The following is an 18,654-nucleotide window of genomic DNA, read 5'->3' as shown; positions in this document are numbered from 1 at the left end:
CAGCCACCGCTGCCATGGATGCCTCGACGAAAGCTTGTGAGGCTGCGACCGAAAAAGTCGATAAACTATTCTCTGACGCATCTACCCTGTTACAATCTTTGCAGGAGAGTGCCACTGCTACCAAGACGACGTTGGAACCAATTGTTCAACAGTTGGCCACGTTTGTCTCCACGGAGTTGAAGTCATTTGCCACACTTCGCCAATCGCTCAGTGATGGCAATTCAGCCCTCCGTACTTCCATTGACGAGCGTCTCTCTAAACTCCAAGAGGATCTGGCCGCTGAGAACTCATTGATGGACGTTCTCGCAAGGAAGACCACCGCCCTAAAGGTCAAGAGTGCTCAACTTTTCAATTCTCAACAACAAATTGATGCTCTTCGATCCGAACGGGAGGTCATCAAGACGTATGTTTCGGATGTACACTCCGCTATATCCAACATCCTCAAAGCGCACGATCCGATCCTGAATCACTCTATGAGGCGTACCCTTGCAGAGAAACTCGCTTCTGCCCTGGATCTGCTGAGTAAAATTGAAGGGCTACCTAGTTTCGTGTCCACTCCGAAACAAAGGGGAGAAAAGGAGTCCGGATCGCAACCACCTCACTCCTCGAAGGCAACTCACACAACTGAACCTCCTCCTGCAGGCCAAGCCTCTGGTTCGGGTGTGAAGGACAAAGGCAAGAAACTTGCAGAGGATGAAGAGGAAGATGATCAAGAAACCATTGCCGACTTGCTGAAACGCAAAAGTCGTCGCAATGTTGAAGATGATAATGTTCGTGTGGCGAGAGAAGCTGAAGAAGCTGAACGCAAGCAGAAAGAAGCCCACGAACTTCTCGAGAGCAGGAAGACTCTTTTCCCTGCTTGGACTCTCGAGAGGATGATAAAGGAGGCAATCGATACTCCGAGTATCTTATGGATTGAACTGGTAATCTCCTTTGACTGCTACAACTCCGTCGACTCTCTGTTCGACATGCCCTTAACCCGAAAGGCGTTCATCTTTCACGCCTTCGCCAACGTTGCTGAGTTCCCTCATCCTCATCCGGAGGTTGATCGGGAATTGATCGAGTTCTATCTGAAGGCTGCTCAACCCCAGTACCAAACCTGGAGCGCTCAGAAGATCATCAACGTTCGGGTTCTGAAGCCATATACTGAAGGGAGATTTATCAATGTTCGGTTCAAAGTGCTCAGAGGGTCTGCAAAAACCGAACATGCCATCTCTTTAGCAGATCTACCGAACCTTAACCCCCATGACTGGATCGTTCTGCACAACATCCTCCTGACTAATGAAGCTGAATATGGTCCGATCATTGACCATCTCAAGAGGATGTTAGTGTGCTATATCATGGAGGTAGCCCTGATGGATCAGGAGATTGCAAATGTCTTCAAGAAGAAACCGAAGATCTCTCATGTTGGCTCGGCCAGTGATCTGAACCAAATGAAGATGGGAAAAATTGACACAAGGCGAAACTCCATCATGTTCACTAGGAGTGAAGGATAGAAATGTCTCTTTGCCTTAGCTGATAAACATCTTTATACCACTGCTTGTCTTGAGCATGTGCTGGGGATCATCCACAGGTGTAAGGAAAATACAGCGGATGATATCAAATATTTTGACGATATGATACAATGGTATATCCGATTCAGACAGACAATCCTCGCGCTTATCTCTTGTCTGTTTGAGACTGTAAAGAAGAAGGTTCCTGCTGCCGCTGGCCCAAGTAAGAAGACAAAGTGATCTCGCTCCAATTGACGCAAAGGGGGAGATTGTTGGGAAGCGTAGCATTTTTGTATATTGCGTCTATTGGGCTCGGTTAATAGTCCATGTTTTGTTCTCTGGTTTTGGGCCTGTCCAACCGTGAGCTGATAGGGTTTAGTATATAATAATGTGCTTGCATGCATATTAGGTTAACGATTGATAGCTATTTACGAGAGATCACAGATTTTCTTCATCGTTTTTGTAAACCCTAAATCCTCTACAGTAGAAGTTCTTTATCGAGCTCTTCTGAGGATTGTTGATTAATCATTCGACATCTTTGATCCATTCTTGTGTTCTTGCTGTTTACTCGTTTATTAATTTACCTGTTTTATAGATCTAATCGATCTTCAAGTTAGTTTTTAACTTATCACCAAGCTTCTTCCTTCTTTTCAAGTTTCACAAACCAACTAAAAGCACAAAAATGGCCTTATATCACACAAAACGGCTAGGGTTTCGATATACAACTTCTTTCGAGAGATAGGGATGATGGAGGATGAGTTAAGTCATTTAAATAGGGTGCAAATCCTCAGATTTAGGGTTTCCCTCATACAACACCGACTCGCCAAGTCAGTCTCCTGTCTTGTCGAGTAGGTCACATAAAATGCCCACATATCACGACCCTACTCGACGAGTTGGGCCACCAACTCGTCAAGTTCTAGAGAAAATGCAGAAATGTTTAAATTAAATGCGTACCGGGAATCAGGTGCTACATTACTGCTTCCTTGATCCTTCTAGCTCCTTCTTCTTCTTCCTCTAGCTTCAAGATCACATAAACACTCTAAAAAATGACTCACACACTCATCAAAGCTCAAGGGTCATGAGTTAGGGTTTTCTAGACTAAGGGAGACGATGGGGGCTTCATGGGAGGCTAGTTAATATGTTTAAATATGGTGAAAACCCTAAAAATTAGGGTCTCACTTAGACAGCTCTACTCGTCATGTTGAGGCTTCCGACTCGTCGAGTAGAATTATCCATTCGCATCCATACTTGAACCCTACTCGACGAGTTTGGGTCTTCAACTCGTCGAGTCTCAGTATCAAAATGCATACATTATAAATTGAAATACATACCAGGAAATGGGTGTTACAAATCTCCCCCACTTATTTAAGACTTCGTCCTCGAAGTCTGCTGCTGAATCTGGAAAAAGCTCGGGCTAGTGCTCCCTCATCTCATCCTCCGGCTCCCATGTCCACTCCGATCCCTTGAGGTGTTTCCACCACACCTTCACCAGCTCCAACCTCTTTTTCCTCATATCCTTCGACTTCCTGTCGAGGATAGCCACTGGTCGCTCGATGTTGTTTAGGCTGTCATCCACCAGAATATCCTCTAGAAGCACCACTGCGGAGTCATCTACCAAGCACTTCAGCAATTGGGAAACATGAAAGGTATTGTGTATCTGACTAAGATCGGGTGATCTATCCAACCTGTATGCCACCTTGCCCACCCAGGCCAATACCCTGAACGGTTTGATATATATGGGGTTCAATTTGCCCTGCTTCCTGAATCGGATGACACCTTCAGGAGGACCATCTCCCCGACCTGTAACTGCAGGTCCAAACGGTGCTTGTCGGCATAACTTTTCTTCCGACTCTAAGAAGTCTAAAGCCTGCTCCGGACCTACTGGATTCTCTTTATAGTCCTGAGTACCACCTCAGTACTCCCCATGACCCTCTGTCCAACCTCACCCCAGCATATTGGGATTCTACACTTCCTCCCGTACAACATCTAAATGGGAGGACGATCAATACTCGCGTGATAGGTATTGTTTTAGGAAAACTCTGCCAAGGGAAGGTAGGTGTCCCAGCTACCACCAAAATCTAGAACGCATACCCGCAGCATGTCCTCCAAGGTCTGGATGGTCCGCTCGCTCTGACCATCCGTTTGTGGGTGAAAAACAGTACTGAAGTGCAAACGAGTACCCAACTTGTCGTGAAACTTCTTCCAGAATCTGGAAGTAAATCGCAAATCTCGATCTGAAATCACAGAAACTGGCACTCCGTGTCGAGCTACCACCTCTCGGATGTAAATTTCGACCAACTTCTCGGTCGAAATGCTCTCCTGGATTGGGATGAAACGGGCACTCTTGGTCAATCGATTCATGCTGACCCAAATCAAATCTACTCCCCGTGTGGTCTTAGGAGGCTTCATGATGAAATCCATTATAATATCCTCCCATTTCCACATAGGGATATCCAACGGCGGCGTCTTTCCATGAGGCCTATGGTGTTGTGCCTTGACCTTCCTGCAAGTCAAGCACCTCTCAACGTACCATGCTACATCCCACTTCATGCAGGGCCACCAATAGTCAGGGCAAAGATCTGTACATCTTCGTCACCCCGGGATGGATGAAAAATATGGACTTGTGGGTCTCGTCCATCAGAATCTGCCGTACTCCTCCCCAGTACGGAACCCAGACCCTCCCATATAGGGCCAGCAGCCCACGACTATCGTAGTCAAACATGTCCACCTGGCCTATGATCCGTTGCACTTCTGACGCTCCTCCTTCATACCCTTAACATGTGCCTCTCGAATCCGCTCTAAAAGTGGATTCACCACCGTCATCCTCAAGAAAATGTCTCTGATCGGGGCTGCCTTGCGGCTAAGCGCATCGTCCACAACATTGGCCTTCCCTGGGTGGTAGAGGATCTCATAGTCGTAATCCTTCACCACATCTAGCCACCGATGTTGCTTCCTATGCAGATTCGGCTGATCCATCAGGTACCTCAAACTCTTGTGGTTCGTGTAAATGGTATAATAGACCCCATAGAAGTAATGCCGCCAAATCTTGAGGGAGGAGACAATCGCCCCCAACTCCAGATCATGCATCGGGTAGTTCACCTTATGAGGCTTTAGCTGTCTCGAAGCGTACGCGATGACATGACCTCTCTGCATCAATACCGCGCCCAAGCCTGAAATGGACGCATCACAGTATACTACAAAATCCTCTACGCCTATGGCAGGGCTAGTATCGGCGCCTTGCACAACCTCTGTTTTCGTGACTCGAGCGTTTCCTGCCGCTTAGGTCCCTAGCAAAATAGTACAACCTTCTTCGTCAACCGGGTCAAGGGTACGACTATCTTGAAGAAGTCCTCAATGAATCTCCAGTACTAGCCTGCGAATCCAAGAAACCTCCGAATCTCAGACGGAGACTTAGGAACCTCCCATCGCATCACGACCTCCACTATGGCCAGGTCAATCAAAATCCTGTTATGGTTGACAAGGTGCCCTAGAAACTGCACCTCACGTAACCAGAACTCGCACTTGGAGAACTTGGCTTACAAGCTCTCCCTCCGCAGAGTATCCAACACCTCTTGCAAGTGCTCCTCATGCTGCTCCTACGTCTTGCAGTAAACCAAGATATCATCAATGAAAACTATCACAGACCAATCCAACATCAGTCTGCATACGTGATGTATATATAAATGCACTACTTTTAGTCCTACTTTTAAGATATAATTTAGACACACAATGTCAATGGACCTGGCAATTGGTGGTATAGTTGTATAAGCAGGGTATCGAACACAGGGAACAGTAATTAAACTAATATAGAATTAACAAAAACAAGTAATAAAAGTAAAAGGTTTTCTGTAGTTTTGCAAGATTAGAAACTTATCAACTTAACTAATACGCAAATTAAGTAACTAACAGCTTAGGCAAGTAAAAACCAACTAAATTCAATAATAAGAAGGCTTCTGTTTAGGTTCGATTCATTTACTACTATGGTTGATTTTATGGAAAGTGCAATGGATTAATTGTTACGGGTTATTGATTAAAGTGATTAGGTTCACAGTCGCTATTACCAATCCTTAGAAAACAGATTAATTTAAGCAGTGATCAAGTGATTAAACTAATGAATTTCCTAGTTTATTTATTCGGGTTAAATATAACTTGTAATTATCTAATCAAATTACTAATTCAATTAACGTCTTGTTGATAGTTTATCACACAATCTCATACATTAATTTACCCATTTTCTAGTTAACACTAGTTTCATGTTCGCTATTCCTAGGCACATAACAATGTTTTCACATAAATCATATGATATAAGCAATTAAGAGATGTTCATGTAACTTAATTACTTGTTAATTAACAGAAAATAGTTATGGTTAATGCATAAGGTTCTTTAATAAGCTTAATAAAACAAAATTCACCAATAAACAATTAATCCAACCACAAATCAATCCGTAGTTGTAAATTTATCTACCCTACACAGAAGATAATAAGTTTAGCTCATAATCACAGCAAATAGTGGCTCACAAACAATGCCTAATAATTCAAACATGGTTCAAATAAGAATTAAAGTGAAAAGTGAACTAAATTGCTTTTAATCTCCTTAAAAATGAAGGTTAGGGTTTTCTCCACGAACTCCAAAGCTTCAGCAGCACCCTTAGTCGAAAAATAACCCCCCAAGGATTCCATAGAGATGTTTGAATTCATCAATTGACTTCTATTTATAGACTTTAGAAAACAGGGGCTACTCGCCGAGTAGGTAACGACTCGCCGAATCCCCTTTGTAGAATTCGTATACGGCAAGGACTTTGTATTTGTTTCATGAACATTCATGTGGACTCGTCGAGTAGACGTCCAAATCGCCGAGGCCTTCAGGATTTTGACTCTTTTATTCTTTTTTTTTCTTTCCTCAATTCCCGAGTTCCCGATCACATTTCATGCTTCCTTTTGCTTCCGAGTTCATCTTTTAGACTAAAAATACAATTTAAACATAATTACGTACCTTTTGTCCATAAATTGCAATAAATTAGTCAAAACGTAATAAAATTCTAATCGAAATATATAGCTAAATAGGCACATATCAATATGCAGTTCATGAGATCCATGAACGCGACAGGAGCATTGGTGACCCCGAAGGGCATTACCACAAACTCATAGTGGCCATAGCGAGTCCAAAAAGCAGTATTCTGCACATCCTCATCTTTGACCGTCATCTGATGGTAGCTTGAATGTAAATCTATCTTATTGAACCAAGACGCCCCTTGAAGCTGGTCGAAGAGATCATCAATCATCAGGAGTGGGTAACGGTTCTCCACCGTTACCTTGTTCACCTCCCGATAGTCTATATACATTCGATGTGACCCATCCTTCTTCTTCACAAATAGAATCGGGGCTTCCCAGGGTGAACTACTCGGTCTGATGAACCCTTGTCTAACATCTCCTGCAACTGTGTAGACAACTCCTACATCTCAGGAGGAGCCAACCGATATGGTGCCTTGGCTATCGGAGTCGCACCAGTTACTAGGTCGATCCTAAACTCCACCTATCTCTTCATAAGTATCCCATGCAACTCCTTTGGAAACACATCTGGGTACTCTTGCACCACTGGCACATCACTCACAGTCACCTTACCCGCCTCCTGGGTATCCATGACGTAGGCGACATACCATACGCAGCCCAGCTAAAGGTAGCGCCTAGCCCTCGCTGTTAAGCATAAAGTTGGTCCATGTTATGGCCTCTCGCCCTGAATCACCAACTCTCCCCCACTTAGGGTCCTGACACGTACCAACACCTGCGTGTAGTCGATCACAGCCCCGTTAGGGCTCAACAAATCCATGCCAATGATAACTTTGTTCCCGCGAAATGGTATGGGAACCAAGTCTAAAAGGTAACGCTCTTCATACAACCACAAAACACAATCTCTGAAAACCTCTAACGCTCGGACAAATCGGTCGTCTGCAATTTTGACCTCTAAAGGGCAATCCAACATGCCCGAAGACTCAAAAAACTTCTCACTAAGAGCAAGAGAAACAAATGATCGGGTAGCCCCTGAATCAAATAACAATTGTACTGGGATGCCGTTCAGATGGAACAATCCTAAACAACACATAAACATAATACTTAAATATCATAACTGACAAGTAATATAAGTTGAGGAGAAGAAATCATACTCGTCACCACATCTAGTGCGACACGCGCCTCCTCGGAGGTCAGCTGGAAGGCTCGGCTCCTCGCTACTCGAGAATCTGTCTTGACCTGTCGGCCATCTATGATCCGCAGGGTCGAGGGAGCTGGCGTCGCCACTGGCGCTGCTGGTGCTAGTCTCGGGCAGTCAGCTATCTTATGGCCCTTCTGATTGCAATGGAAGCAAATCAGGTCTGATGTCTGAAAATTGAGAGTGGGGGCAGTACAATCATTACTAAAGTGCACGGTCTTACTGCACTTGTAGCAGCCCGAGCCCCTAGTTCTACAAACTCCCTCATGTACCCTGTCACATTTCCTACAGCGGCTCCGGACCGGCTGGCCCTTCGACCTAGTGTCGGATTCCTTGGGTTTCTTCTTTGAAACCCCAATGACCTGCCCAGTCTCTAACTTCCTCTTCCAGAGGTGCTCTATATCAATCTCCCTCTCCCTTTCCCTCGCAATCATGTCATCCAGCATCAGACATGCCGAGTAGCTGACATGTTTCCGAATGTCAGCTCTCAACATGTCGCAGTAGCAGGTCTTCCGCATCTCCTCATCCCCTGTATACTATGGCACCAGTAAGGCCATGCTCCCTAAACTTGGCAGTAATCTCCGCCACTGACTCTGTTATCTGTCTCATATCAGGAAACTCTCTGGCTAGCTGCTGAAGCTTCGCAGCCGACGCAAACTCAGCCCTAAACCTGGTCACAAAGTTCAACCAAGTCATATCCTTAATGGTTGGGGTTCCCAACGAATCATTGACTGCCTCCCACCAGTCTTTAGCTCTGTCACTCAAACAACCTGCAACATACCGGACCTTCGACCCCTCGGGGCAGAAGCTCGTTAACTGTGTAGACTCGATATCTACGATCCATCTCCTGGCAGAAATGGGTTCCTTCATCCCGTGAAAGTCTGGCACACCGCATCCCCAGAAGTCCTTAAAGGAGAGTGTGCGTGTCCCTGTCTAGCCAGATGTCATGTTGCTCCTGAACGCCCTGAGGCAATCCTCCAACAGGTCGATGATCCCTTCCTTGATCGACCTAAAAATAATCGGGGTCGCCTCAAGGATGCCTCTTGTAATCTCTAACGCGATGAACTCGCATAGTTCGTCATCAACCGACTTGGATCCTGCACCCGAGCCTGAACCTGATCCTGATCCAGACCCTGAACCTCCTACTTCGTGTCTTGTCACCACCATTCTGAAACAAAATGCATAATCATTAGGGTCTTACATAACCTCGAGAGGTCTCACACACTCTACAAGTTCTGTGGTTCTATCTCATCCCTCCTTGACTCGAGTACGGATCCTCTGCTTTCAGTAGTACGGGTCCATACTACCTTCCACATATATTCATACTTTCCTTAAGGATTGCTTTGACTTCACCAAGTCCCGTCTACTACTACTGCTCGATGCACTAATCTCATCCAAGGCTTACCCTATAGTAACTCTCTAACCCACTCTCCGCCATCAGCTGCATAAAAAGTCCTTGTCATCTCTCCCTAACTAGCTCACGAATATTATTACATATAACTAAGACCAGATAATTCTTCGAATTAAAGGTATCTCCCTATAACGGTTAGACTCAAACGAGAGTTGTGAAATAAGGCTAAACCTAACCTTCTGAAATTATTTAGTCCACGTAATATGTAACTTAAGGTATTCATTTACTAGTTAATTAAAGATAACTAGGACTCCTAATAGCACAATGCAAGCAGAATTCAGACATCGAGTAACCCGAACCATGCATATCCTATCCAGGTTATCATATCACTGACTAATCAGTACTATCATGCAGCTCAACAAGCACATATAACAGGAATATCAGGCATCTTCCTAGATCCTTAGCCCTAATCTAGCATACAATTCTCATACATATACAGTGGGCATATAAGGCATCCTTCCTAGATCCTTAGCCCTAATCTAGCATGTAGTTCTCATAATCATATCATATCGTAACATAACATGTATGGGTATCTTGGGGAAAACATACTTGAGCTTGTCCGATCGCACGCATCGCACATCTTTTTCTTTCTCAAAACTCTTTGCTTTAACTTTTGGAAAAACTATTTTCTTGTAAAATCGTTTCAAATCCTTGATTTGAGTCCAGACAACCCCGAAGGTGTGTCTGAATCCCTCAAACCAAGACTCTGATACCAACTTGAAACATCCCAGAAATACGGTCTAAAAATTTCATTTTTAATTTAATAAATTATGAAACGATTTACTGAAAATAATATCAATATCATCTCATATCATAAAATCCATAAGTAACAAATCTCTAAAACATGCCATAGACTAATAATGTTAGAGCACAATCCCAAGAGTCTCGTAATGTAGAAATCATGTGTGTGATGCGTTGCTACCAAGTCGGCTCCTTTCCCTTCGAAGAAGAAGGGCCTAAAACAAAAACTGAAAAACGTAAGCACGAAGCTTCATGAGTTCCCCCAACATACCACATACCATATCAAAATCATACTGTCGGGCCATTCTGGGGTGCCCGACCTACCCTACCAGGCAATTCTGGGGTGCCCGACCTACCCATGTCAAGCAATTCTAGGGTGCTTAACCTGCCATGCCAAGAAATTCTGGGGTCCCCGACCTGCCTATGTCAAGCATATCTGGGTGCTCGACCTACCCTCTGGTTTATTTCAACCGGTTACGGGGACTGTTTCACCCCTACCACTACCACATAATAACATAACGTAAACATACTGTCAAGCATATATGGGTGCCCGACCTACCCTGTCGATCCTTACAACCGATATTGGGGTCTATCCTACCCCTCCTACCACTATCACATAAAACATAACATACTAGCACATAACACATAACAGATAGTGGCATACCAGACAACTATCACAAAGGCAATCATCTCAATTATAATCAACTACTGGTGGGTCGGCATTGGTGCCTTCGACCCACATCTACTGGAAGGTAACTCACCTCAATGTCGTGTAGTAGCTTAACTGTCCTCGGTGCAGGGATATCTACTCCTCTCGAACTCCTACACATAACAATTTCTTTCAATTCCCCTTCCACACTCATAACCCCTTCAAGGCTCAACTAATGTCAAAGTCAAAGTCAAGATCAACACCCTGGTAAAACTCAACATCCAGGTCAAAGTCGACACCCTGGTTGATTCCACTCGCCGAGTTGGTCCATCAACTCATCGAGTTCCATAATTCAGAGAATCACGAATTCGTGATCTGACTCATCGAGTTGCCCTTCAACTCGCCGAGTTTCTCCTTATGACAGAATTGAGACTTTCCATTTGAACTCGTTGAGTCCTTCCTTGGACTCATCGATTTCATCTTCATCTCAGTTGGGACAGTTGCACTTAACTCGCTGAGTTCATCTTTGAACTCGTCGAGTTCCATGATCTTCAAGTCCATAAACGAGTCCAACTTGTTGAGTCATCTTCAAAACTCAACAAGTTGCTCAATGTCAGAAAATGGTTGGGGAAACTATGACCCAACTTGCCGAGTTGTATGAGCGACTCGCCAAGTCCTTCAATGTCCAAATCCATACAACCGGTTTCAATCGGGCTTAATGCATCCAAAACTTAGATCTGACCTCCTAGGGTCGATATTATACGTACAGTTACAAACTTTACGTGCATGCAAGGTGTTATGAGCCAAAAACAACATTTACCAGTCTAAAATGAAGTCTAGGCTAAAAGGAAGGGCTAACGCATGATAAATTCGTAAATTTTACGGCTATAGGGGCTGAAAGGGATTTGGATCTGAAGTTACAACTTCGAATCACACTCCATACTAAAAAAGGTTCACATAATTGCTAAAAGATGGCCCTAAACTCAAACATGGAGAGATCAAGTAATAGGGAAGTCAAGGAATAAACTTTATACCATAAAGGGACTGGAAATGGAGCTTAAACCCAGGATCTACTGCTTCCTTGATCCATCTAGCTCTTTCTTCTTCTTCTTCTTCCTCTAGCTTGAAGATCACACAAACACTCTCAAAAATGGCTCACACACTCATTAAAGCTCAAGGGTCACGAGTTAGGGTATTCTAGACAATGGGAGACGATGGGGGCTGCATGGGAGGCTGGTTAATGTGTTTAAATAGAGTATAAACCCTAAAAATTAGGGTTTTACTCAGACAGCTCTACTCATCGAGTCAGGGCTTCCGACTCGTCGAGTAGAATCATCCACCCACGTCTATACTCAAACCCTACTCTATGAGTTTGGGTCTCCAACTCGTCGACTCTCAATATAAAAATACATACTTTATAACTTGAAATACATACCAGGAACTGGGTGTTACAATATATATATATATATATATATATATATATATATATATATATATATATATATATATATATATATATGTATAAACACCCATTACGTAGGGGTCAACATTATTTGGTTTGAAACCGAAAAAAATGAAAACCAAACCAAAACGAAGTCGAATTTGGTGCACACCAAATTTCACATTCGGCATTTGGTTTATGGTTTGAGTTATGGTCCAGTTGAGCACGGAAAAAACCAAACCGAATTACCGAATTTAAGTAATTAATTTTTTATTACATTTTAAAAGCAAATAGATATTCATAATTGAAGCTAAGATTTTTTGTTTGAAGAATTTATATTTTGGATTTTATTTTTAAACTTCGAATTTTGTTGATTGAGTTTTCAAACCAAGATATAATTCCGTTTTTGGTTTGGTTTGGATTGAATTGAATTTGATTTTGTTTGGTTTTCAGTTTAGACCCACAAAATTTCAAACCTAAGAAACCATAAATTAACCGACTCCTTCCTCTATCTTTTAGCCCAATTATTGCACCCTTTTATTTTGATGGATGATGTAACTGCTTTAACACCTAATAACTACCAAATTATACAGAATTAACGGATATAACTTCCTAACCGGTAACCAGGTATTAACAAACTTTCATAATGACCCGATTAAACCAAGTCCTTGCTTATATATATATATATATATATATATATATATATATATATATATATATATATATATATATATATATATATATATATATATATATATATATATACTCTCTCTGTTCCAAAATTATTGTTCACGTTTGACTTTTGAAGTCTTTCCATGTCAACTTTGACCATAAATAACTTTATGTGTGTTATATAATTTTCGATTAAATTTATAACAATGAAAACACATTTAAAAAACAATCTATTCATATATATTGCATAAAAAAGTATATAACAAAAACTAAATTATTTGAGGTCAAAGTTGAATAAAAGAGACTTAAAAAGTCAAACGTGGATAATAATTTTGATATGGAGGGAATATATATATATATATATATATATATATATATATATATATATATATATATATATATATATATATATATATATATATATATATATATATATATATATATATATATATATGTATATATAACCTCTTTTCTCAAATTCGAGTCTAAAATATACTCCAATATATATTGTTTGATACTCATATTTCCAATATAAGATTGGCTTATGATTAACTTCATCTAATATATATCCAAAGATCTAAAAAGTGTTTGAGTTAGCTAGACGGTGACTAGGTTAACGGGTTAATAGTTTTGACGGATATTAATCCTGAAATTAAGCTTAGACTCTATTTTGTTAATTTGTTGAATTTTAAAAAATTAAGTATAACGAATATCTTGACAATGTTGATAAATATCATTAATTAATATCATAACAAAATATATTAATATAATTAATCCAATAGATAATAATCATTCATCAAATAGTTTTAGTTGAGATATACTTTTTTTCATTGAGTTAAAATTTCATCGTTTGTTACTGTTTTGCTTATTTTGTAGGCAAAGATTAATTGTTAGGCGGTTTCTAATCGGTCGGATAGTGCCTAAGGACAAATCTGAGATTAATCAAGAGCTAGTCGATGTTTTTACAAGATTGTCTTATATCTTACACTGCTTATAAGCGCTATAGTTGTGTGTTGTTTGTATTTTAAATCAAAATCAGTTTTCAATCTTGATAGACTAGATATATATAATGTGCAAATTCTAAGATGTCACTTTAATTCTATTTCTGTTTTTTTTTTCCGGATATGATTTTGTTTGATTGCCTTTGGCCGTATTACATAGTTCTTGACAAATATCAAAATTACGTTAAAATTGAGTTATACGTAGTTAACCAACACCAAAGTGATTTAGTACTGATGACGACTTGGAAATTAATCAGCTTTAGTCGGTTCGAAACTAACAGACTTCAACTTTGGGGTAATTTGTCGTTTTGAATAAACCTAGACATCACCTCGCTAACTATATTAGGAGGTGTTTGAGATTGCGATTGAAAAGTGCTTATTTGCTTATTGGCTTCTTGAAAAGCTAATAAGCCAAAAAAAAGTGTTTGGCAAATTCAAAAGCACTTTTGAGAATAGTTTTTTCATAAGTTCAATAAGCGCATTTTAATAAGCATGTAAAATGTGGTTTTTTGAAACTGTTTATGGCTTTTCAACAAATATAACTTCAAAAAGCACTTTTTAAGCTAAATACTTTTTAACTTATTAACTTTTTTACTATAAAAACTTACCCAAACAATTTTTAAAAAACTCCTTTTACACCACTATATGCAAATAACACTTTTATCTAAAAGCATTTTTCTAATTCAAAAAGCACTCCCCAAACACCCCCTTAATCGTCTATGACACTACCCCGCTTACATTACCCGCTTACATTATTAATAGTCCTATACACAACCAGCATCTAGAAAACACGACTATATATACATGCATATTTGTATCTACGTACAAGACTTAAGAAGTCGGTTTGTAATACGAGAAAACGTCATAAAACGCCTGTAGAACCGTGATCAGCAACAACACCACAGCAGCAATCACCGAGATCAAAGCCCATGGATTCCGAAAGTATTTGTGCCTGAAGTCTGCTCTCCAGGTGTTCCACCGCTTGTCACGGCATTTATTTATCTCATCAGTCAACCCCGAAAGATAACTATTATTAAGATCAGCTACAACCTCTTGACAAAGCCCATTGAAGAGATCAGCAACATCATCATCGTTACCAAGCCAATGCTCAATGATCCCTTTGTAATGCAGGAAACCCACGTCCTCACCAGAGTCAATCAAGTTGTTCATGAAAACCAAGTAAGCTGTGATCTCGTTGCTGCATTCTGGATGACACTCTTCAAATGCGACAAGGTTACGGAAAATGGATTTAGTTCCGTCGTGAATCAAGATCCGAGGTATTTCAAGAATCGAATTCTTGTATTTTATATCCCAAAACTGATCAGTTTGACGTTTTCTAAACCTTACCCCACTTTCTCTTAGTTGCGATACACAATAGGTGACTTGTGTGGTTGGCTTTCCCACAACATTACGAGTCAACCTTCTTTTCCATAACTTTTTCGTTCGTTTTGGTAAGATTAACCCTTTGCTGACCAGATTCTCTCTGAAAAGCTGGAGACAGTGAAGGGGCTGTCGATCGAAGCTGCTAAAGCCTCCACCTTTCTTCATGGGTTCATCCGTTGGGATCAATGGTGCGAAGAATGGGATCGCCATATTTGCTAGTGCGTCTGTGTTTTGACCATCGGGGTTTTGAAGGGCTAACAGTTCATCGAGTATGAAAAGTGGAATCTGGTTCTCGAGCTTAATCATATCTCTTCGGATAGAATCTAACGAGCCACAAATTGAGAAAACAGGATCGCCTTTTGAGTATCCCAGCTCTTCGAATCCATCGTTTATGCCTCTAAATAGCTCGAGGATGAAGCAACCATCAAGAACCATCATTTTAACGAAGTCGTCGCTGTTGAGATTAATCTCACCCTCGTAGGAGCCACGTGCTTTTGCTTCAAGGTCTTTGATGGCGTCAAGATAGAGCTTGAAGTTATGGTTATGGCGATTTAAGGTTTGGTAAAAGGCACGCCATTTATGGCGTTCCATTGGGTGGAGATGGCGGTTTTGGTAGTGGTAAGGGCCGATGGAAACTACGCTTGGGGTGTAGGATTTCTTGTCGGCATCACGTAAGTACCTTGGGACTTTGTAAATGCATGGTTTTCTGGCGAAAATCACTTCGTTGTCTAGACGTGCTTTCTGGAGCTCCTCTGCGATTGTGATCAGCCATTCCGATTGGATATGTTGGTTTTCGTTCAGATTGTCGTCCATTTTTCCAACGATTTTGAAAGCAAAAAACTTGTCGTGGGGTAGATAATTGAAACGAGGGACGACTTGTTGAAGTAGAGGTGCCTAAGTGTCTTGGTTTGCACGTCTTATACTTGGACTGGGTAAATATCGACATGCTAGCTAGAGAAGAAAAGTCGAACCAATTATTTGTTAAACTTCCCAACTGGTCTGATTCGTTAAAGAAAATTTCCTGGAGCGTACACGTGTAATTGAACGCTTCTTTTAAGAGTATATTAAAGTTTTGGTCATTTGCATTACACACATTTGCAGTTCAACGTTTGAAATGTTTACATGGCCCGTACCTATGGTTTCCAAAAGTTAAATGTGTGATCCCTAAGGCTTTAACCATTAATACCACTCCGTTATATACATAATAAATGACCAGATTACCGCTCTATTTGTCCTTTCACTGCAAGAGTTATTGTTTATAGCAGCGACACAGAATATTTGTGTTTTGTGTCCCCGCTAATAACATTTTTCGCCCCTATTGTTTCTAAATCACAATCTATGTGAGTTGTCCTCCATTTACCCTAATCATTGATAGTGAGATAGATCCAGTGGCCAACATCGTGTATGTTCCATAGCTTTAGCGATGACGATATTAGCAGCAACACACTATTGCCACTAAAACCCTTAAAATATTTTGTCATCCGTGTTAATTTAGTAATTTTGATGTTCTTTGATTATTTGTTATAATCTTTGCTAGTTGGAAGTTTGTTTGTGTGATTTATGTTCTTACTTTGGTATTTTATAGTTTATGTTAGTTTGGTATTCTGATTTATTTGGTAATTGGAAGTTTGACATGTAGTTTTCTATTTTTGTATGTTGATAGTTTTGGTAATTGGAAGTTTGGTATATAGTTTGGTTTATGGTAATTTGGTATTTTTGTATATTGATAACTTGGTGGTTTGGTATGTTGGTAGTTTTGTGTAACGACGTAAAATTTTATCTAAATTTGAAATTTCAAAACACATTGTTTTTAATAAATAATTATAAAATGCCATAATATCAATTCACCCAAAACTCATGTTCAAAAGAAATCAATATATCAAACTCAAGGATCCCCTAAATCATAAAACAATCTCTGTTGTGTGTGTACAATCAAGTCGGCGCCTTCTCGTGATCCTGAAAAGTACCTGAAACACATAACACATACACGGTAAGCACAAAGCTTAGTGAGTTGTCCAAAATACCACACACAACACATTAGCCACTCGAAGTCATAACTCTGTAAGACCCTCCGGTCAATGTGTCTCAGTGGGACCCTCTGGTCCCAACTCAGCAAGCTCAATAATAACAATACTCATCATAAATCACAAAGACATAATGTGGAATATCAAATACATAGATAATTACAATAAGCAACTCAATCACACAAGGAACCACTCAAGGCACCACTCAATGTAGGGGATACGCGACCCCTACACTGTGCGTACTAGAATTATGCCCGACGTACGCTCCAGTTTCACCATTCTTACTTGTTTGGTCTTAAACAGTTAAGACCTTGGCTCATATCTCAGATCTAGACTCTCTAATAGCTCTTAACCCATAAAGTCAAGGACTTTAAGCCTTTGCATGGCTGGAAAGGTCACAAACACACAAAAAAATAACCCTCTTATGATAAAAAGCACATATCTCATGCACGGCTTGTTCCCAACGCCGAAGATAAGATTTTTATGACTCTACACCACTGAATATACTCAAAGGGGGTGGATCATGGTCTCTGGAGTACAATATCGCATAAAGTCTCCAACTTTTGGGACAAAACCCTAGAATACTCTACCAAGATGCAAAAACCAAAAGAGTAAAAAAGTTCTAAGCTTTTATCCCTCAAAATGAAGCTCCACACTAAGATAAGCCCAGATCCAAGGCCTGAAATCTCACTCCTTCTTCAAGACTCCTTCTTCACTCCAAAGTAACTCAAGAATGCTCCCAAGTCTCTCTAATTCACTCACAAGCTATAAGAACGGAAACTAGGGTTTAAGAGGGTTGGTGACTGAGAATGGTGGCCAGGAATGAGGCCATCATATCCTTTAAATAGGGGTCCCACCCTAAATTAGGGTTTTCACTCTGAGCCTAGTACATCCAGTGTACCCTCTAGTACGCCCAGCATATTAGGTGGCTTTCGCATCAAATGCACGTATATGAGTATGCTGAGCATACACTCGAGTACGCCTCGTGTACTCATTCACCACATTTTTCTCATAAAAGGACTAAAATGGTTAAATACTCAAAAGACCAAGGGTCACGAGGTATACCTGATCTCGAGATGTTACAATTCTCCCCCACTAGGATCAGACTTCACCCTCGAAGTCATGCTCCGGAAATAAATCGGGATATTGCTCTCGCATCTCTGACTCCGGCTCCCAATTCGACTCGGACCCTCTACGATGTTGTCACAACTAGGAATTCTATACCATGTAACAACAAAATTGATAATATTTGTGAACCAAAAATGTGAAAGCAGGTATGATGCTTATTCAATAACAATAAAATCCCCATCAAACACTCTATACAAGCACTTCAAATAGTCCACAAAGAATTGGAAACCCTAGAAATCCCGGTTTAAGTCTATTATGGGCTAGGATTTCCTTATTGGGCCAATATGCTTCCAATTTGACTATTTTGGGCTTAGAACTCTTAAATGGGCTCTAATTAGACCCACTTTCATTTATTTTAACATTTTGGGCCATAATGGACCTAGAATGAAATAAAATACCCTAATGGACCTTATTGGGCCATAACTAACCTAATTAGCTTTAATGGGCTACGAAACCCATTATTCTTGACAAATTGGGCCGTAAACCATCATAGGAGCCCAATGGGC

At 40.8% G+C, this 18,654-nt stretch overlaps 1 protein-coding gene across 1 annotated transcript; it reads right to left on the bottom strand.

The window, feature by feature from the left end:
- Nucleotides 1–14,444: 14,444 nt before the first annotated feature.
- Nucleotides 14,445–15,809, bottom strand: LOC145099668 (UPF0481 protein At3g47200-like). Its single transcript, XM_079037200.1, has one exon. The coding sequence runs from the start codon at nt 15,807–15,809 to the stop codon at nt 14,445–14,447; it is 1,365 nt and encodes a 454-aa protein (XP_078893326.1).
- Nucleotides 15,810–18,654: the final 2,845 nt, after the last annotated feature.

The sequence above is a fragment of the Lactuca serriola genome, chromosome 4 (assembly GCF_051521515.1).
Source record: "Lactuca serriola cultivar US96UC23 chromosome 4, Lser_US96UC23_V15, whole genome shotgun sequence".
NCBI classification, from domain to species: Eukaryota; Viridiplantae; Streptophyta; class Magnoliopsida; order Asterales; family Asteraceae; genus Lactuca; species Lactuca serriola.
Note: the sequence above shows the minus strand (reverse complement) of the source record. Positions and strands in the feature narration are given on the sequence as shown.

Bases quoted from the DNA above. Each gene is read 5' to 3' on its own strand.
- LOC145099668 (XM_079037200.1), bottom strand. From the start codon at position 15,809: ATGGACGACAATCTGAACGAAAACCAACATATCCAATCGGAATGGCTG.